Source organism: Vigna unguiculata, chromosome 5 (assembly GCF_037176805.1).
Source record: "Vigna unguiculata cultivar grain cowpea cultivar isolate G323 ecotype 2 chromosome 5, ASM3717680v1, whole genome shotgun sequence".
NCBI lineage: Eukaryota > Viridiplantae > Streptophyta > Magnoliopsida > Fabales > Fabaceae > Vigna > Vigna unguiculata.
This window is the reverse complement of record NC_140796.1, coordinates 40,272,697-40,295,051: the sequence shown is the minus strand read 5'-3', so window position 1 is coordinate 40,295,051 and position 22,355 is coordinate 40,272,697. Positions and strand designations below refer to the sequence as shown.

The window sequence follows — 22,355 nt, the reverse complement described above, 5'->3', positions numbered from 1 at the left end:
TAAAAGTAATACATAGTATTTCAACCCATCATTGAAGCATAATATCTCCATGACTAACACCATGTGGATTAAGAATTTAAGGGATTGAGATACTTTATCCAACTCTATTGTAATAGTGAATAAACTATTTATAAATTCCGGATTTTCTATATACAAATAAAACATATTGAGATTAATTACTCCTTTATTTGTGATGAGATTTCGATAAATAATATTCAACCATCTTATATTCCTATCGTAGAGATTGTAATATATTTACGAAAACTCTTGCGATAAAAGAATTTTTGTTTCAAAACTTTCACAAGCCAACTTAATGGCGGTAATGTGAATATATGTTATAAATGTGAAGATATATGTGCCTTGGTTGGTTTGTGAAATAGCTAATTATACAAACAATGATTAAGTTTTCATTGGATCATTATGTCTAGGAGGTAATATGCTTATATAATTTACTTTCTAATTTTGGAAAGTTTGAGATTTATTAATGTGACACTAGGAGAAAATATGTTCTAATTAAATATGTATATAAATAGGTGTTTCCATAAATAAAACAATTCGAGAGATACTTTTAGTTGTTTATTAGTATGAGATCCGTGTTTATGCACGACTAATTTAGATTAAGAAAATTAATATTTTTATTGTTATATTTGAATAAATTATTTATTTATATTATTATATTTTATTATTACAATTACATATATGATATTTTTATCTCGTCCAATTCTTGAACGTATACCATTTCTTTAACTAATTTATTCCTTTTCACTCAATACAATACATACAAATGTCAACAAAGGTTTCGTATTATTACATTTGAGGAAGAACAAATCAAGAAAAGGGATAGAGAGTATTATTCAAAACAACTTTCAACTACTACAACAAATGGCAAATTACAGAGGAGGATGAATGCATGTTGTAGACTGCAACACTTCTGAAGCACTTTTGTACATGAGGTAGCTTCTCTGTTTATTCAAATCAACCCATCGAATACTCTAAAAAAACCCATATTAAAATCAACCCATCGAATTCAGCTTCTCTCATCTAGAATGATGGAAATCATTCACGGGAAATTTGGTTCTGCTTAATAAAGGCATAAACATCACTGTATATAGCCACCACGTTAGAGAAGACATCCAAGACTATCATAACATAAAATCTTGTCTGATCTAGTTGCAATGTTGTAGCGGTCCCTACATGGTTAAAATGATGGTTGGAAATACATTAAATAGGTATCGACATAGGCCAAAATCAACCAATTGTGTCTATGAGTTTTCATTTAATAAAATATGTGCATTCTTCACACATCTCTATGGGATTTTGGGTGGATAACAACTATTATGTAGATATTTGAACCCTCCATCAATCAAATTCTTAGCACGAATATATAGAAAGAATCAATAAAGGGGGCTTACAATCATTAGGTGAGATTCTTCAATATCTATTAGCATTCCATTGAACATCTCCATTATGTAAAGATTACATGTTAGAGAAGATAGCCAAGACTATCATAACATAAAATCTTGTCTGATCTAGTTGCAATGTTGTAGCGGTCCCTACACGGTTAAAATGATGGTTGGAAATACATTAAACAAGTATCAACATAGGCCAAAATCAACCAATTGTGTCTATGAGTTTTCATTTAATAAAATATGTGCACTTTTCACACATCTCTATGGGATTTTGGGTGGATAACAACCATTATGAGTTATTTGAACCTTCCATCAATCAAATTCTTAGCACAAATATATAGAAAGAATCAATAAAGGGGGCTTACAGTTATTAGGTGAGATTCTTCAATATCTATTAGCATTCCATTGAACATCTCCATTATATAAAGATTACATGTTAGAGAAGACAACCAAGACTATCATAACATTTGTCTGATCTAGTTGCAATGTTGTAGTGGTCTATACACGGTTAAAATGATGGTTGGAAATACATTAAATAGGTATCAGCATAGGCCAAAATCAACCAATTGTGTCTAGGAGTTTTCATTTAATAAAATATGTGCACTCTTCACACATCTCTATGGGATTTTGGGTGAATAACTATTGGCACAAGCAAGCTTGAAGCAAAGAATTGATAAAGCCATGTGCATGAAGATTTTAAGTGCTTGATGAAGATTGATAAAAATTGATGAAGATCCTCTTGAAGATTAAGTTTTAGTGTGTTAAATATGTATATAACATGTTAAATGTAATGTGTTAGTGTTATACTTTGTTGATAGGCTATATGACATAGGTTAGATGTCTTGTGTGCCTTAGTGTGTCTGTTTTAATCTATTAAAATGGGTTCTAAAAGGTTAAAAGGCTTGTTGTATATAGTTTCTGGTATGAATGCTTTCAGTCAGTTGAATTATTTTTCAATCGACTGATTTGATTTAAGTCAGGTGAAATCAGTTGTCTGTACGGAAAATTCAATCGACTGTTTTCACTTAAATCAGACTATATAAGCTGTGTTTTCGCGAGAAGAGGTTTGAATCTGAGTTTTTCTGAACGAAATCGTGACATTCATCTCTAAAAAGCGTTCTCTCTCTGCAATACACAACTGCAACTCGTGTTTGAAGATCTTGGTTGATCTTGGAGGCATTTTGGCTTGTGAATAGCTTGAAGAACTCATGTATGGTGTGCTAGGGACAACCACCATCAGGTTTGGACGTTCTTGTGCCTCTGAATGGTTTGCCTTATGTGATTTCAAGTCTGCAAGTGTGATTCTTGTAGGTTGTGGTTCTAGATTTTTGTGTGAGTCAAAAATCTTGTGTGCTTTATGTTCAAAAGTGTAATCTTGGTGTTTGATCTGTAAAACTTTTGAATATAGTGGAAACCAGGCTGAGGTTGTCCTGGAAAACTGGATGTAGCTTTGTGATTAAGTGAACCAGTATAAAAACAGCTTTGCATTCTTCTTTCCCTCATCTCACTCTCTTTGAAACTCTTTAAAAACTCAAGAAAACCTAGCAATTTGATCTTTGGTGTGATTTAATGCGTTCTTGTGTAATCTGAGGCTTTATACTTATTATAAATACTTATTGGAACATGTCTTGTATGTAAAAGATTGTTGTTTGAGTTGAATTCGTGAATTCTGCATTTTTCATAATTCTCCAATATTTTAGCCGACTGATTTGTATTTTGAATCGACTGTTTCATAGCATCAAGAACAATTTAGTCTGCTGTTTTATATTTTAATCGACTGAAAGTGTACTGGTCTGCTACATTTACATCCAAACATTCCAATCTATTAGATTCAATTGAAAAAGGTTTTAAGCTTTCGAAAAAGTTTTAGAAAGCCAATTCAACCCCCCCCCCCCCTTCTTGGCTAAACTCACCATTTCAAAACTAACAATAACAACTATTATGTAGATATTTGAACCCTCCATCAATCAAATTCTTAGCACGAATATATAGAAAGAATCAATAAGGGGGGCTTACATTAATTAGGTGAGATTCTTCAATATCTATTAGCACTCCATTGAACATCTCCATTATGTAAAGATTACATGCTAGTGATCTTACATAACCAAACAATGGTGAGTGCAATGTTAACCACCAAGCTCTCAACTACTAGAACAAGTTATTGATCAAGAAAAAGGAACTATAAACATATTTATAAATAAAAGAACAAGTTGTGTTTGGAATTCAAATAGCATAATTCACTACAACAAATTCAAAGATTAGCGAGGGAATAATCCCAAGCTAATCCATCGCTAATCCCTCTAAATCCATCCCAAGATAAATCATTCAGCGAGGGAATAACGAGGAAATAGCGAGGATACTAAATCGTCTAAATTATAGGTAGCTAAGTCGCTAGGGAACTACTCCGTAACTAATCTCTAGCTAATCCCTAGCCAAATGGTTGTAGCAAATCCCTAGCTAATCCCTAGCTAATTAGTTGTAGCAAATCCCTAACTAATCCCTAGCAAAAAGATTGTAGCAAATCCCTAGCCAATCCCTAGCAAACTAGTTGTAGCAAATCCCTAGCTAATCCCTAGCAAAATGTTTGTAGCAAATCCCTAGCTAATCCCTAGCAAAATGTTTGTAGCAAATTCCTAGCCAATCCCTAGCAAACTAGTTGTAGCAAATCTCTAGCTAATCCCTAACAAACTAGTTGTAGCAAATCCCTAGCTAATCCCTAGCAAAATGTTTGTAGCAAATCCTTAGTTAATCCCTAACAAAATGTTTGTAGCAAATCCTTAACTAATCCCTAGAAAATTGTTTGTAGCAAATCCTTAGCTAATCCCTAGCAAAATGTTTGTAGCAAATCCCTAGCTAATGCCTAACAAACTAGTTGTAGCAAATCCCTAACTCATCCCTAGCATAGTGGTTATAGCAAATTCTTGCTTGTTGTAATGGAGGAACCGAAAAAGATTTTTATCTCTAAACTAATTCATGGAAACTATGCAAGCCAATTTGTAAGTTAATTGTTAAAAAGAGGAAATGTCTTAACCATATTACTTAAAGCCGAGGCTTGAACAACCACAAAAGATTGAAAAGATGCCACATTTGTTACGAACATGCAAGAAAATAAAATTTTGTAAATTTTTACTAAATTGAATGTAAAGGAATTACAAAAAATGTGTCAAAAAGAGTGTTACAAACAATTCTCTTCTGAAATAATTCCAAAATGTTAATTTCTATGCAAAAAAAAGCATTTATAAATTAATCTAAATCAACACCAAACATAATAAGATAGGATAGAAAGGATGATGAATCAATGGGATAGAAAAGCCAGAAAAATGTTTACACGTTAATTCAGATCTTAGCTATACATTTGATGCTGAGAGTAAATCATGTGAAAGCAATATCCAGCTAAATATAAAGCAAATTTGCTTTATATTTAGTGTAATATTTGTCAGCTAAGAGAATCCATACAAGATCAGGATCAGAAGATGCAAGTTCGTGGAGGGAATTGAGAAGCATCCCGAAGTCCAACAACACTGCTACAGGCTATTCCCACAACCAAATCACTAAACTTCTTCAATCTGAACCTTGAGATTGCTTGTCTCAGCGAATGAATCCTCTGAATTCATGGAATTGCTTCTATAAGGTAGTTGCAAAGGAATACTTTCATCTTTGGAACATGACTCTTTATGAAATGCGGATGTGATCAGAAGTTTCCAAAATTGAGTCCCATCAGAGAGGAAACGACGTGTGAAGAAATCTCCTCTACAAACGGGCATTAAATTGTTGATCCATTGTTCCTCTATATCTTCTTGAATCATTTAACTTGAATAAAAGTTCCTCCGAGTAATCTACAAGCAAAACTCTTCACTTAATAATAATTGACAAACAACCATTACCACAAGAGAATAGGTATCACATAATTTGGTTGATGCAAAAGCACCAATATAAGTCCTATTATACTATTTTATAGCAACACAATCAAGGAAATTAAGTTTAAGAAATAAAATTACGGGTGTGAACCCGATAAAGTCTTAGGAGGCCTAGCACTTGAGAGACATGGTAATCGTAACAACGTGAACATATAAATGATTGATAATATACTTAGTAAAATTAAAGTAACAATAATTCATATTATGTAATTATTACTTACTACCAATTATTTTCACTCTAGAATTATACTATTATAAACTGAAATATGAAGAATTAGAAGATAGTTGTTTGTTGGTGGCTAAGACCTCATATTATTATCCATTCATGGATTAGGAATTTTAAGAAATTCTCTTTTTAAGTTAACGCACGAAGCAAGAAATTTTAGAAAATCTAGATTGATAAAAAAATGTTAAATATCTCATGTAGATATTTTGAAAAACTGTTCCAAACCTGGATTCAAAGATGAATATAAAAAGATGAAGATAAACATTGTGAATTGAATTCTTTAGGTGGTTAATAAAGTAAGAAATTGTACTTGTTGAGAAGTCACAGCCACCAGGACTTGGAATCTGTATAGCCAAGGCTTATAACTATAGTTCTTGAATCAAATATGGTGGCAATATAGATATTTTAATGATCAGATGCTTGGAAAAAATAAACTACCTAGATAGACTCCATGGTTGAGCCTATTATAAATAAGTACATCATATTATTTAAAATATACATATTATTTTCAAGAAAATATGTGGCAATTATAATAGAAAATTACAAGATATTGGTGCCCATATTTTATGAGCAACTTTATATGCAAGGGCCAATAGGTAGTAGGAGGGAATTTTTAAGACAGAATAAAAACACCTAGCCCATTCCTCGGAAAACTTAGTTATATTGGGTAAAGTCTGGATGAAGTCACTCAAGTGGTATAGATAGAGTGCTATGTGTCCATTACAAGGGCTACTGTACTGGAACAGTTTAGTGTAGCAGCCATAGCGAACCAAATATTGGGTTGAATAGTGGTGCTATGCTCTGATTCTAGAAAATCCCTCTGAACACGTACAATACAGTTCTTTCATTAATATTGCCAATAACAAAATCCCCACAAAATCACTTCTAACACTTGTAGGACCAGAAACAAATTTATGAATCAGATTTAATGGTAAAAAAAGTTAGACTAGGTGATAATACTTGTATCAGACATAATGTGTCATTTTCCCACTAATATTATTATTTTAACATGACATAATGTGTCATTTTCCCACTAAATCAACTTCATTAAACCACTGAAAGGGTATTCTATACCTAGGCTACCGTTCATCTCCTAAGATCAAGTTTTAATGATAATAAACTATCAAAATATAAAATTTCCGTATTCTGAACTTATAGTATCAATAGTTTGTCTAAAAAATGTGATTAGAGAAAACAAGACAACAACACCTGACAAATCACAAATTGTCTTCGAAATTAGACCTTAGAATACATGATTAAGCAAACATTAACATTTTACTCACAAATTGGCAGCTTCTTTGGTAACTTGATATATAACCAACACGTTTTTATTCCAAAGCATGTATTCAAGGGCATGAAGGAGTTTAAACACAGGGACTAACATGCATTTTTTTAAGTTACAAAGATGAATTCTAAAGTTGAAAGAAAAAAAAAGTTATTCCAAATCAAGAAAATTAAAAGTATATGTAATCTGCAATACTTTAATTATTGTTTGATCTCAACAATTGAATCAAAATCCAAAACCAGAGATTCAACAATTGCAAAAACAATAACTAATAATACCTTTGGAGAAAACATAGGTTTGGCCATTGAGTTGTTCGAGCACCTAATTACCTAGTTAGAGAGAGCGAAGAAAAGAGAGCACAAAAGAGAAGATGAAAAACATAATAATATTATTACAAAATAAAAAAAATCGGTGCCTTGGCAGTGCGAGTGAGACGGTCACCGTTCTCACTGACGGAGATGTTGAGGATCATCGCGAAGCGCCTCTCTTTGCTTTTCCAGCCTGTGGAGGATGATAACGACGACAGCGATGGCGAGAAATGCCGAGTGACATATTTCAACCTTTACGGCGTGCAGGTTTTTGGCGTGAAGGACGATGCCACAGATTTTCTTCAACGAGAATAACAGCGGGGAATTAGACCGGATAGTAACGGAAATGCTCAACAAGAGGCGGTCCGATAGAAATGCACCGTGGCCGCTGGAGAACGAGTTTGATTGCACGGAAGAGGTTGAAGTGGTTAGGGTTCTGCAGTAGAGGATCGTGATTGTTTGTTGGTGAGAGTGAAGATCGTGATTCGTGAGTGAGAATGTCGTAAAAGTATCTGAGAAGCCCAATAACGATAATAATAATAATATTATTATTTATTAAGATTTTAAATATAACATTTTACTTATAAAAATAAATATATAAAAATATAATATTATTCTTAATATTATTAATATTATAAAATTTGTATGTATTAATATTGATTTTCTAGTGATATCTTTTTGAGAAAGAATTTGTAATTTTTAAAAAAAAATAATTTCCAAAACTTTATAGATATTTTTTATGAAAAATAGTTCACAGTATAAAATAATTCTAAAACAATTTTATGAATATTTTATAATTAAAACTACAAGTATTTTTTTTAGATATTTATTTTAAGAAAATTTGAAACAAAGGATTCTTTCTCAGTGATCTCATGCTAAATAGTGAGGAATAATTTTTCATGTTAATTTCTTTCGCAAATTAGCTACGATTTTTTTTTTGTCATTAATTCCTCTCTAAATAGTGAGGAATAAATTTTCTCACTAATTTTTCTCGCAAATTAGCTACAGATCATTTTTGTTGCTGATCCCTCGCTAAATAGTGAGGAATAAATATCCTCGCTAATTTCCCTCGCAAATTTGATACGGAACTTTCTTGGTTGCTGATCCCTCGCTAAATAGTGAGAAATAAATTTTCTCGCTAATTTCCCTCGCTAATTAGCTATGAAACTTTTTTCGTTGCTGATCCATCGCTAAATAGTGAGAAATTAGTGAGAAATAGATTATCTCGTTAATTGCCTCGCAAATTAGCTACGAATTATTTTTGTCACTAATCCCTCGCTAAATAGCGAGAAATTTTTTTCCTCGCTAATTTCCCTTGCGAATTAGCTTTTTTGTTGTAGTGATTCTCACAGGCTTATTCATGGATTTGATTCGACAGTAGCTGGAAGATGTCATAAATCTGCATTTCATGCACCAAAATGAAATTGTTGGCCATTTTACTCCAGATGATTTCATCAGGCATAAATGTAGGTGATTGTTTTAAATAAAGAGAAATATTTCAAAATAAAAGACAAAATCAATAATATGCAGGACATAGTGTTAGATAAAAGTTAAGAAAGAAAACTTATGAAGAAAGGCCTGTAACCTTTATAAAATGAGATACTAATGGAAAATGACCTTTTGTCCACCTCATTAGTAGCCTGGAAAAACAAAAAGGTAAAGCATGTAAAGAAGTTATGGAAGGCTCTCAGCTTGTTCATAATTTTTAATTATGATTAAACAATACTATCTTTTTATTAATAGACAATCAAATAGAGAATGTCATAATTTTGTTATAAGAATATTAATTCTATAAGCAAGACCTCTATCCAAGATCCTTCCTTAATATTCGTTGGCATCCTTACAATACCGAGGTCTAAGCTTTACAAGTGTATTGCAACTACCAAAAACATGGCCTGATTAGAGTCCCTAATCTGCAAATACAATAGCTTACCTCCATTTTAATTATATTTACCAATTAACTCTTGCAAATTATGGCACAAACACAAATATATACCTAAAATATATGTTTTCATATATTTTAGATTCTACGGTCCATAATCTGGGGAGCCAGAATCAGTTTTTGAATGTAGAACTAAACATGTGAGCATATATACCTAAAACCAAGTCAATCCATCAATAGTTGAATGTTAATTCATACATGTAGTGAACAATTTCACACTAAAGGTAATTGACAGGGGATCCACAAGCTATACAAACAGATAGAGTACATGAAATATCCTTAAAACCTGTTGGATGGAGGAAAAACTAATAAAAAGAGTATTTCCATGGAAACAAAAAGGCAAGCACAACACACAACAAAGCAAAAAACATTGCATAAACATAAAAATCAAAACCTGCAAATAGGTAACAATATCAGACCCTTCTTGCTGTTGCTTGAGAATCCACTGGTACAATTTCTCCTATCAGGACGAGACAAAAGCAACATTAATCACACAATAAACGAAACAAAGAACCAGATTCCCATCAACGCATCCAAAGTCAATAATCTCTAGTTTCTCAGAGAAACAAACAAATTGGAAATCACGAATTAAATCAAAATCCGAAATTGTTCAAAGTAACCCTAACACATCAAACATGAATTAAAACAAAAGGACCATGCTTTCATTCAATGTGCGTGCATGTGCAAATCCCATTTAATCGTGACAAAAAAATTCAAAAATTAGGGAAAAAACATGAAAGGTCGGAGTAGGAGAGGAGGGGTCACGAGAACGTGTCGTTCACTGGCCTAGAAGGAGAGTTTCTATTGGTTCATGGCGTGGGTGTAGAGATGAGAGAGGGAGTTGGCGGTGCTCCAAAAAGTGGAGTACATGGTGCGATCCACTTCGTCGAGGCGCATGGCCACTGACTTTCGCTTTCTCGCCATCGAAGGAGAAGGAGCACTGCGAAGTTGGTGGTGTGTTTCATTTGGTGTTGTGGGTGTGTTTTATTTGGTGTTGTGGGTGTGTTTGAGAGAGAAAGAAATTAAGAAAAAAAAAACAAAAATCAAATATCGCAATCCTCACAAATAGAAACGGTAACACGATCCGAGCACCACCATGATCGGAACCGACGCATGTTCCTGTTGTCGTCTCTAATATCATAACTTTCCTTGAAAGTCAAGACTTCTAAAAAAACCCTAATGAACCATGAAATAAAATTAAATAAGAAAACAAAAACAAAACTTAGAAAATCTAAAAAGAAATAAAGCTTACCCGGGAGAAGAAAACCTATTTGTGCAGGTGTTTATTTGAATTGCTGCAACATTTCACCAAAAAAAAATCACCTTACAAAAATTTCCATCAACAGCAAAAAAAAATCGGTATTTACTTCAACATTCCTTTTGTCAACGACAACTACAAAAGTTCAAAAAAGGAAAGATGAGAAACATCTAAAGCATAAAGAGAAAAACAAAAAAAAAAAACTAAAAATCGAATCTTTTTTAATCTCCTTTTTGCAAACCACCTTACATCCTTACCTCCACACCTTGTTTCTCCAAACCTGAAAAATTCAAAATCAAAAGCTTCCAAAAATTTAACACAAAAATTCAGCTGTTGAATCTAAGAAAAACAAAAGTGAAAGCAATAGACAACGCTCAATTTCTCGGAACCAAAGAATAGAGGAGCGGGAAACGGGTTTAGGAGGAAGGAAAATACTGAAGATTCAAATTCTTCGTAAGCCACAATCGCAAAAGATGGATCTTTAACTGAGCGGGAAAAGTTAAAAGAATTAGAAGAGAAGAAGGACAGAAAAACAAAAAAATTGAACATGTGTTGAAAAATTAGATACGGATATAAGAGTATTTTTCAAAGGTGTTTGTTTTCGTATATTTTAGATTTTAATATGTCTGGCCACGTTTTAAACATGATTGGTCATTTATTTTGGATTTAGAAATTAGCAAAATATTTAATCCTTTTTGGATGAATTTAAAAGGAAATGTGAAGGCTAGTTATTCATGTATGTGTTCTACTTTCACCTTGGTCATTTTTGTAGACATAAATGAATCGGAATGAACTTAGATATTATTTCTAGATATTATTTTCCATTAATCAAGTCTGTAACAAAATATTTTAAAATTTATGTAAAGTGTAGTTTGATGATGATATAAAAATATGGACCAAGTATATTTTTTGTTTTAAATTTTTAGTAAAAATTAGAATTAGTGTTTTTTTTGGAAATTTTAAATTTATTTAGTACCTTATTTTAAAAACTATGTGAATTTAATACTTTAAATTAAATTTTGTTAAAATTTATTTAATGTTTTTGCATTAATATTAAGATGAATATGGATCAAATAAAATAAATAAAATATTATAATAAAATATAATTTAATCAATTTGTTTTAAAAAAGTTAAATCCACATCGATAGAGTTGAAGTACTCAAATCATATTTAAGCTTAAAATTATTATAACGAGACTGAAACTTATTAAATCTCAACAGTCATAGTTGTCTCGACTGCAATTTTTGAAGGCGAAGATGCAAACATCTGTAGCATGCACTCCACATCTGTATAGAGCAGCCAAAGGAAGAGTGCATTCTCACACCAACCTTGTTCCAACAACCATTTGCCTCAAACCTCACTCTACTTTTACTTTATCGGAATCATCTTCTAACCTCACACTACGATGCAAGGCTCAGCCTCAACAGCTGCTGAATATCTGTACATCAACAAACAGCAGCTTCAGGGCTGGTCCACTTCAGTGTGGCAATTCGTCGAACGGGTACAGTGGGAATGAAGGTAGAGGTCTTCGGGAATGGATTGAGCTGGTTGGTGAAGCTCTATCAACGGCATTTCCATTGTGGGTGACAATTGGGTGCGTTTTAGGGTTGTTTCGACCCAGTTGCTTCAATTGGGTCACTCCAAAATTGAACATTTTTGGCCTCACCATTATCATGCTTGGTATGGGTATGACCCTCACTCTTGATGATCTTCGTGGGGCTCTTTCCATGCCTAAGGAAGTCCTCGCGGGTTTTATCCTCCAGTATTCGGTTAGTGGAATTATTTACTGAGGTAGTTATCTGCAAGTAGAGGACATTTTGAAGAGCCTTGAATTTTTCTTTAACTAATCATATCATACTGTTACTTAAAGTTGAAAGTGACTAGTTATTGAACTTCTGAAACTGGCTTATGACCCTTTAAACACTTTTTCTTCGGAAAATAGAAAATAAATAAAAATCGAAAATGTTTCCTCCAACTAAAAATTTGGTTATTTATTTGCATTACCATTCATCTTGATAAAGGATCTCTTTGCTTACAACTTCAGGTGATGCCATTATCTGGATTTCTTGTAAGCAAACTGTTGAATCTTCCATCACATTATGCAGCTGGTTTAATTCTTGTTGGGTGCTGTCCAGGCGGTATGTATTTTAATCTGGTGAATTATATGCTTTTTCTGTCTGCACTCTGCCTTCTTTAATTAGTCTTTATTTATTTGCAGGCACTGCTAGTAACATTATTACATATCTTGCCCGGTAAATTGGCCCCCAGAAATGCTGTTCCAATTAATGCATTTAATGGATTTGATGAGCTTGGGAAATCTGATTACCTGTTTGTTTTTCCAGAGGAAATGTGGCGCTTTCTGTGATAATGACAGCTGCAAGCACCATATGTGCCGTGGTTAGTGTATTATAGTTTTAGTCCAATTGTTGATTTGAAATCTATTACCATATTGTTTAGACATACTTTTGAAAAATATGTTGAGAACAAACACACACACACACATATATATATATATATATATATATATATATATATATATATACTTTAATGTGTTAATTGATGGATTCTTTGTCATGGTATCAAAGGCTAGGGAGATTTTAGGGAAAACACAAATTTCTGCAGTAGTTTAGCCTCCTTAAGGGATCATGGTTAACATAAAATGAGATGGTGACAAAAGGGTGGATATATCGTTCCAGGTGTTTCAGGAACTCAACTGCAACAATCGTTGGAACTTTTGAACTTAACCAAAAGGTTGACTACATTGTAAGAACACTAATTTTAGTTGAATTATCGATACAGGAGACTCAAACCTTGTCATGGGTGATTTGTCTCTTGAAAAATGTGAGAAAATGAAATACTGCTTAGTGGGATTGCCATATGGAAACACAGCAGAAGCCAACCAAGAGGGGAGTGTTGTGTTGCCAGGAAGATTGAAGCTTGACAATGTGCTTCATACCCTATGATTAACATCCAATTTAATTTGTGAATCAATTAATTGATGAATCAAATTGGGTTGTACACTTCACTACTGGTATTTGTGTTATATAAATTCAACTAACGAGGAAGGTGATTGAAGTGGGTTAAATATTGGATGGACTATTTTTTATGTGATGAAATGAAAGAGTAGGTCTTGACGATGAATGGTGATTTTGTTGGGCTTAAAATAAACTTAAATGAATTAGCCGTTGGAGTCTTAATAGTAGTTAATGAGTTAGCCGTTGTGGGTAGTTAATGTGTTAGCCGTTGAGGTAGTTAATGTACTATCCGTTGTGGGTAATTTGTGTACTAGCTGTTTATAGCTGTTGTGAGTACAACGGACAAAAAAACGAGTCTATAAATTGTATTGTGAATTCTATGAATGAACAACAACAAGTGGTGAATCAAGTTTTTTCACAAAGTTAGAGAGTTGTTTTGGGCATCTGTTGTTAACAGCAATATTACCTAGCTAGTTAGTCTTTGGTTAGGAGTTAAAACTGCCTTGGTTAATAGTTAATCAGTTGGTACATTGTAACAGAAAAAACTTCTGCTGTAACAACACTATCTATAAAGAAGGAAGTAAGAGAAATAAAGAATGTGTTTTCTATCAGAATTCTTTTTCATTAAATATTGTTGAGAATAAAGAAAATAGGGATTGAGATGAATCTCCCTTGTGTATAAACCACACATAGGGTAATCTATTTATAATAGAGAGAGGTACAAGTAAAAAGAGTAATTGAAAATAAAAAGATTAAATAAAAGATATTGTTTGATATTGTGGTTATCAATATCTAACAATATCTTAATAATATCAAACAATATCTAACACTCCCCCTCAAACTGGAGCATACAAATTGTATGTGTCAAGCTTGCTACAAATATAATCAATTTTAGGCCCTCGTAAAGACTTAGTAAAAATATCTGCTAACTGATCACTTGAGTTAACAAACTCAGTCTTGATGTCTCCAGACATAACCTTTTTTCGAAGGAAATGACAATCAATCTCAATGTGTTTGGTCCTCTCATGAAAGACAGGATTAGAGCTAATATGAAGAGCAGCCTGATTGTCACACACAAGTGTCATTTGAGTAACATCTCCAAATTGTAACTCTTGAAGCAATTGCTTGAGCCAAACAAGTTCACAGGCAGCTGAGGCCATAGCTTTATATTCTGATTCTGCACTGGATCTTGCTACAACACTCTATTTCTTACTTTTCCACGAGATCAAGTTACCACCAATGGAGACACAATACCCAGATGTAGATCTTCTATCAGAAGGATATCCTGCCCAATCAGCATCTGAATAGCAAACAACTCTTGTATGGTTATTAGAACCGTATAACAATCCTTTTCCAGGAGATTTTTTAATATACTTCAAGATGCGAATGACTGCATTCCAATGATCTTCACATGGAGAATTAAGAAATTGGTATACCACACTGACTACAAAGGAAATGTCAGGACGAGTAATAGTAAGATAATTCAATTTCCCAACCAATCGTCTATACTGCTCAGGATCAGATATAGGCTCCCCCTGATTTGGTAGAAGTTTAGTATTGGGATCCAAGGGTGTATCAACAGACTTTGAACTCATCAACCCAGCTTCCTCCAGAATATCCATGGCATACTTTCTCTGAGATATAACAATACCATCATTAGACTGTGCCACCTCAATACCCAAGAAATATTTGAGTTTGCCAAGATCTTTGGTCTGAAAATGGTGACAGATATGTTGTTTCAACTGAGAGATGCCATGGTTGTTACTCCCTGTAAGAACGATGTCATCAACATATACTATCAAGTAAACACATCCAGCACTCGAATGTTGATAAAAGACAGAATGATATGCTTCACACTGAGTCATACCAAATTGCTGAATAACATTGCTAAACTTTCCAAACCAAGCCCTAGGAGATTGTTTTAGGCCATATAGGGATTTGCGAAGACGACATACCATCCCAGAAGACTCCCCCTGAGCAACAAATCCAGGAGGTTGCTCCATATAGATTTCTTCTTGCAAATCACCATTGAGGAAAGCATTTTTAACATCTAGTTGATAAAGAGGCCATTGTTGAAGAGCAGCCATGGCGATAAATAAACGAACAGAAGCCACCTTTGCCACGGGGAAAAAGTATCTCCATAATCCAATCCAAAAATTTGAGTATAACCTTTGGCCACAAGACGAGCTTTGAGGCGATCAATAGTACCATCAGGTCCAACTTTGATAGCAAACACCCACCGGCAACCAACAACAGATTTCCCAAACGGCAACGGGACCAGTTCCCAAGTTCCACTGTTATGAAGAGCACTTAATTCATCTGTCATGGCCTGACGCCAACCAGGATGGGCTAAAGCGTCACGGACAGTTTTTGGAATGGTCACAGAAGAAAGAGAGGAAAAATATGTATAAAAAGGTAATGACAATCGATGATAACTCAAAGCAATATAATGGGGAGAGGGATTACGGGTACAACGCATACCTTTTCGGAGGACAATAGGAAGTCAGACTTAGGTGTCAAAGCCGGAGGAGACAGAGTAGTTGGCACTGGAGTGGAGTCACATGATGGTGGTTGTGATCGATTACGGCGATTATAAACCTGAAGAAGTGGTGGAGGAGCAGATGACTGTGGAGCAGGAACTGAGGGTGAAGAAGACACAGTAAGAGGGTCACAAACAATAGGAACATTAAAGGTATTAGAAGAGTTGTCAGGATTGGATGGAGTCAGAGGTGAAGATTGACTCTTAAAATAAAGGGAGAACTCATTAAAGGTGACATCTGCAGACACAAAATAACGGTTAAGAAAAGGAGAAAAACATTTGTATCCTCTTTATGATCTTGTAAACCCTAAGAAAACACACTTATGTGATCTAGGAGAAAGCTTGTCTAGACCAGGATTAAAATTATGAACAAAACATGTAGACCCAAAAACTCTTAAAGGTAAGGGATGAAGAGGTTCATGAGGGAATAAAATGGAATGACGTATGTTATTCTTTAAAACCAAAGAAGACATACGATTAATGAGATAACAAGCAGTAAGAATGGCATCACCCCAGAAATGTTCAGGAACCTCGCCATGAATTAAAAGAGTGCGAGTGGTTTCCATAAGATGTCTATTTTTACGTTCAGCTACACCATTTTGTTGAGGGGTATAAGCACAAGAAGTTTGATGCAGAATGCCGTGAGAAGCCATAAATTGTTTGAAAGAATGAGAAAGATATTCACGGCCATTATCACTACGCAAAACTCTAATAGAAACACCGAACTGAGTTTTAATTTCATTAAAAAAAGATTGAAAGATATGAAATAATTCCGAACGATGTTTCATTAAAAATAACCAAGTGCATCTGGAATAATCATCAATGAAAGTAACAAAGTATTGAAAACCTAAAGTAGACTTAACGCGGCTAGGACCCCAAATGTCAGAGTGAACCAAGGCAAAAGGGGACGAAGCATCACGTGTGACACTACGAGGAAAAGAAGTACGAGTATGCTTGCCTAATTGACACGACTCACAATCCAAACGAGATAACTTGGACAAGGCAGGGACAAGCTGTTGTAACTTGGCAAGGCTTGGATGACCTAACTGAGCATGAATAAGAGAGGGAGACTCCATAACTGCACCAACGTATGTAGAGGGACGAAGATGATAAAGACCATGAGACTCATATCCTGTGCCAATCACCTGTTTCGAACTCCGGCGGGCGGCGCCGGCAGTGGCACCGGTGGCTTCGGTGGCAGTAGCGGCGGTGGCAGCAGAGGCGGAGGCAGCGGTAGCAAAAAAAAAAACCTTAAGCTCTAGATACCATGTTGAGAATAAAGAAAATAGGGATTGAGATTAATCTCCCTTGTGTATAAACCACACATAGGGTAATCTATTTATAATAGAGAGAGGTACAAATAAAAAGAGTAACTGAAAATAAAAAGATTAAATAGAAGATATTGTTTGATATTGTGGTTATCAATATCTAACAATATCTGAATAATATCAAACAATATCTAACAAATAGTTTTGACATCTTTTGGAGAAAATATTTGAGATGATGTCAAGTCAAGTTCTTTGAGAAATAATTTTCTTTTGCAACAAATTAAACACAAATATGTGGTGACTCTATGTTGGCGAACAATGAGAATGAGCATGGAGTGAGGATGAGGGTTTTGATGAGTGTGATATGTATGTTGAGGGGTGTCTACCCTTGAAAGGGGTATGGTGTTGCGATGGAACTCATACAACAGTAGAGTAGTTCGAGGAGAGAGAAGAAATATTTTGGTGAGAGAAAAATCAATCATGGAGGGAGAATGGGAATACTATTTGTATCCTTTTGTATTCTGCTTTCGTTAACAAAATAATACATATCAATGTTTACTTCATTTCTTTCCACTTTCTGCTTGCCTTTTAGGTGTGGGTCTGTAACAATGAGCTAGGATGAGGAAAACGAGCCAAAACTCCTTCAACATGTATCGTGATTTTGTTACTCGTATAGTAAGGAAAATAAGTTCATATGAGAAGTCGTCAGCTCCTTCATCTTCCTCAAGTTGGTCTTATCCTATAACAAATTTTGTGAATTGTGAACGTTTTTTCTGTAAGACAAGATTTTTCTTGTAGGAGTGATAGCGGGAAATGAGTCAAAGCATTTTAAAGAAGTGAGGAAAGACCTGGTATGATGAGAGTTGAATGGTAAGAAAATATGAGTCCTTGAAGACAGCGGGACTTGGGTAATGGAACTTCCACCCATAAAGAAAACACTAGGGAGCTTGTGAATATATAAAATTAGGTATAAGTCTGATGACAACACACATGGATTGAAACAAGGCTTCTGGTCTATGAAAAATCATTAGGTTGAAGGAATTGACTACAACGAGACATTTGCTTCAGTGGAAAAAATGGTGATAGTTCGTGTTTTATTTGCAATTTTTATTGTTGAGAATTGGGAGGTAAATCAAGTGGATATGCATGTTTTTCTTAATGGTGACTTAAGTGAAGAAGTTTAGGTTTCAAAATTACAAAGCCTAATACGGTTTAGAGGTTGAAAAATTCATTTCATGGTGTGAAATAATCTCCCTAATGTTTGTTTGCAATGCTATCAACAAATTGAAGAGTTATGGATTTCTGTAATCCTATTTAGATTATTCCTTATTTAGGTTGTGCAAGGGAAGAACTCATATCAACATGTTAGTTTATGTTGATGACATGATTAGTAAGGAATGATAAAATTGTATTGACAACTTTTAGAGATTACCTTGGTAGTTGCTTTCATATGAAGGATTTGAAAGTTTTGAAATATTTCTTAGGACTAGAGGTAGCTCGTAATTTAGAAGGAATATTTCTTTACGAAAGAAAATACTCGATCAAGATATTTTCGGAAACAGGTTTATTAGGAGCAAAGCCTAAAACATTTCCTATGAAATTGGCCCTTAGTAAGGGTGAGTTCCTTGCGAATCCAATACCTTATAGGTGGTTTGAATGGAGTTTTGATTTACTTATATGTCAGTATACTTGATATTGTTTATTTGGTTCATATTTCATCCCATTTAATTTTGTGGGGATCATTGGGAGGCAGCTCTTTAGGTTTTGAGATATTCGAAGAAGCGGACTATACTTCGTATTGATAGTGACCTAAGTCCAGAAGGGTGGTGTGATTCAAATTTGGCTAGGTGTATACTTATGTGGCGTTCCTTGACAAAATGGTTTGTGTTACTTGGTGGTTTTCTTGTGTTGTGGAAGACCAAGATGCAACGAACAATGTTTAGATCATATGTTGAGACTAAGTATAGATTAATGGCAACAATGGTATGAGATCAAGTGACTTAAACACCTTTTAGAGAACATGGGTATGCCACATCCGAAGGGTATAAGTTGTACAAGGATAGTCATTTGCCAATGTACACCGTTCAAAATCTAATTTTTCATGAAAGAACTAAGCATATAAGGGCTGACTATCATTTTGTTAAAAATGTGATGACTAATGGGATAATTGTTTGTCATATGTTTCTAGTAGTGTTCAATTGATAGACATGTTTACAAAAACATTAGAGAAAGAAAAATTTGTGTTTCTGCTATGCAACTTCTAGATCTCCAAGTAGAGGGAGTATTATGATATTATTCAGACACTTTTAAAAATATTTTGAGAGTATAACGCATATCTATGCATATCTTTCAACAATATTATTGGTTAATTTAGTAAAGATTTTTAGTAGTGTAAGGATTCTCAGCGATATTTTGTAATATATACTTCACTGTGGTGAATGAGAACACCAAGAGAAATTGATGAAGAATTTGTGAATTTTCTTATTTGATGACAAAAGATAATGGAACAATCGACTGCAAGTGGCACTATGTGGATTTCTGAAGTCCAATATGATAGTTTTGATGAACTCTATCTCTCTAACCTGAACCGGTTGGTTAGAATAAGTCATTTTAAGACAAAATTATTCTGAAGAATAGAATTTTGCATGAAACATGGCATCAGGTCTCAGATTGATAATAAATTGACTGCTCGGGTTTGAACTTGTGCAGTGTAAAAGTTTCTGTATCACAGCCTTTTGGCTCTCTGGTATTGTAATAATAGTTTAAAGTAATGATAGAACTTAGACACAGTATCATATAGGTGGTGTTAGTTTTTGTTTTTCGATTAGAACAGTTTCAGGTAATTTGCGTAATAAATATTTCCACTAAAGGTTATAATATATTATTAACACATTGGCTGAAAACTTTTTGAAAGGTTATAATATATTATTGAAGGTTATAATATGATTGACCAACACTTTTTGAAAACTTTTCTCACATTGGCTGACAAATTAACATTGCAGGTCATGACTCCTTTTCTGACCTCCAAACTTGCTGGTAAATATGTAACTGTGGATGCATCGGGCTTATTGATTTCAACATTGCAAGTAAGCTTTCCTTCTCAAGTTAAAGTTTTCTCCATTTCTAATTTGTTGCTATGCTCCTTTCTCATTGTCACTCCCCTCTCTCTCTCTCTCTCTCTCTCTCTCTCAACAGGTTGTACTTTTTCCTGTGTTGGCTGGTGCATTTCTAAATCAGTATTTCCAACCTCTTGTTAAAGTTGTCTCTCCATTGATGCCACCCATGGCTGTAGCAGCTGTGGCAATTTTATGTGGGAATGCTATTGCTCAAAGCTCTTCAGCCATCCTTATATCTGGTGGACAAGTGATTTTAGCCTCTTCTCTTCTTCATGCTTCTGGTTTTTTCTTTGGTTATGTACTTGCAAGAATGCAGGGGGTAGACGTGTCATCATCACGAACCATATCCATTGAGGTTGGCATGCAGGTAAAGATAGCACTCTGTATTACGAAATGATGCATTGTTTATCAGGTATAATTGCATGAATGCTTGATAAACCCTTTTGTGGTCATTGCTTCAAGTCCAAAATAATTTATCCATCTTGATAGAGATATCTTTGATATCTTTTTTCAGTTTTCTGTTAGGTCTTTTGTTATGATTTTCTGTTGTTTGTGTTTTCCCTTTATATTCAAACATATTTCACTCTGTAAAATAATTCAGTCATCATACTTTCAATAAACTATTTTTCTTCAAATTTTCTCTCACTTGTGTCTTATCAAACACTACATATCTCTCCATTTCAAAATGCAGAACTCAGCTCTTGGGGTTGTTCTTGCTACCAAACACTTTGGAGATCCCCTAACTGCAGTACCTTGTGCTGTTTCAAGTGTGATTCAGGCAATCTTTGGGAGCATGCTTGCAGGAATTTGGAGACAATCTGTTCCTGCTGAGATGAAACACTGAAAATATGTAATGGCATTGTTTCGTTGTTGACTTGTAATAGTTTATGAATCCTAATAAAAACTCATCCTTTTCAATTGAGGGCCTTCAGTCATTTTTTTTCCAAAGTAATCTGTTGTAAAATGATTTGGATGGGTTTAGTCTTTTATTAATGTGCTATGTTGGCCTAAGACTATGCATTCATTAGTTTCGTATGTGACATAACTCATTTATGTATGATCATTTAGGAAATTAATCATAATAATCAAGTTTAACTAAATATTTTAAAGACAAAAAATAAAATTATTTTATTTTATTTCATTATCTAGTACTTGTCCCACAATCTGTGATACTTTGGTCATAAAGTAACGAGGTGAGAATTTTTTCCCCCTAGGTATTTTTACTATTAGTAGTAAGCCTGTTACAAACTTTGATGAAAAAATGACATGAAAAAATTTGACATTTTTCTCTCTAACTCAAACTTACTTTTAGCCTCTATAAATTAAATAATTTTTTTTAATATTTGAAATTCATATTTTTAGTATTTATATACGTACATATCTTAATGTTAGTCCTTATATTTCCAAATATTCATTTTATAGCCTTACAAATGAGGAGACATGTAGTTGGTTGCAAAAGACACAAGAAGTTGTATAGGTTGACTTACATTTAAGTATCCTGTAGTAATAAATAAGACCATTTCTATTTACCTTATGAACTGCATTGTCTTTAGTTCCTGTGATTTACATGAAAAATTTCTTTATAAGGTTGTAGAGAAGACATTTTGAACACTGTAATCCAAGTTGGAGAAGTTGCACGTGAGGAAGTTCATTAACAACAAGCTTTTTTTGAGGAGGAGGTTGTTTGAGCTCTCTATGAAGGAAGGTATGCCACTCAAGGTGATGGCCTTCTTCCAAGTTTGCTTGCATCCATGGTGGAAGATGATGGAGAAAAGATGATGAGTGGCATGGAAGTAATGAGAATGAGAGTTTTGGTTCTATTTAGGTGAGGTTTTCTAAAGAGATGTGAGACCAACTCTAACACCCTTTTCAGTATATCACTATGAATTAAATGACTTAACTAAGTTACTTCGATACCATCCTAATAAAATAGGAATCTTCAGAAAAACTTTATTTCAACACAATTCAAAATTTAAAACTGAACCAAACCGGTATAAGTCGTCAAATGGAAATTTATCCAATTTGAAAATTTATAAAATTGTCAAACTATTACATCTTATTTCAAAAAAACAATTCCAATTTCCAAAATTCCCATAAGCTTTCCCCACGAGA

At 33.9% G+C, this 22,355-nt stretch overlaps 1 protein-coding gene and 1 long non-coding RNA gene across 2 annotated transcripts; one reads left to right on the top strand and one right to left on the bottom strand.

The window, feature by feature from the left end:
- Window positions 1-4,683: 4,683 nt before the first annotated feature.
- On the bottom strand, window positions 4,684-7,659 carry LOC114184002 (uncharacterized). Its single transcript, XR_003604531.2, has 2 exons — window positions 7,116-7,659; window positions 4,684-5,245 (listed from the first exon to the last, which is right to left on the bottom strand). It is a non-coding gene; the product is annotated as an uncharacterized LOC114184002 (long non-coding RNA).
- A 3,890-nt stretch (window positions 7,660-11,549) lies between these two features.
- Window positions 11,550-21,254, top strand: LOC114183698 (putative sodium/metabolite cotransporter BASS1, chloroplastic). The gene is made up of 7 exons (XM_028070812.2): window positions 11,550-12,114; window positions 12,390-12,483; window positions 12,564-12,597; window positions 12,688-12,742; window positions 20,130-20,213; window positions 20,323-20,610; window positions 20,935-21,254. The coding sequence occupies exons 1-7, from the start codon at window positions 11,602-11,604 to the stop codon at window positions 21,085-21,087; spliced, it is 1,221 nt and encodes a 406-aa protein (XP_027926613.1). The 5' UTR covers window positions 11,550-11,601; the 3' UTR covers window positions 21,088-21,254.
- The last annotated feature ends 1,101 nt before the right edge of the window (window positions 21,255-22,355 follow it).

Bases quoted from the DNA above. Each gene is read 5' to 3' on its own strand.
- LOC114183698 (XM_028070812.2), top strand. From the start codon at position 11,602: ATGCAAACATCTGTAGCATGCACTCCACATCTGTATAGAGCAGCCAAA. The intron at 12,115-12,389 runs GTTAGTGGAATT...TTACAACTTCAG, and splicing joins GTTTTATCCTCCAGTATTCG to GTGATGCCATTATCTGGATT. The intron at 12,743-20,129 runs GTTAGTGTATTA...TTAACATTGCAG, and splicing joins CAAGCACCATATGTGCCGTG to GTCATGACTCCTTTTCTGAC.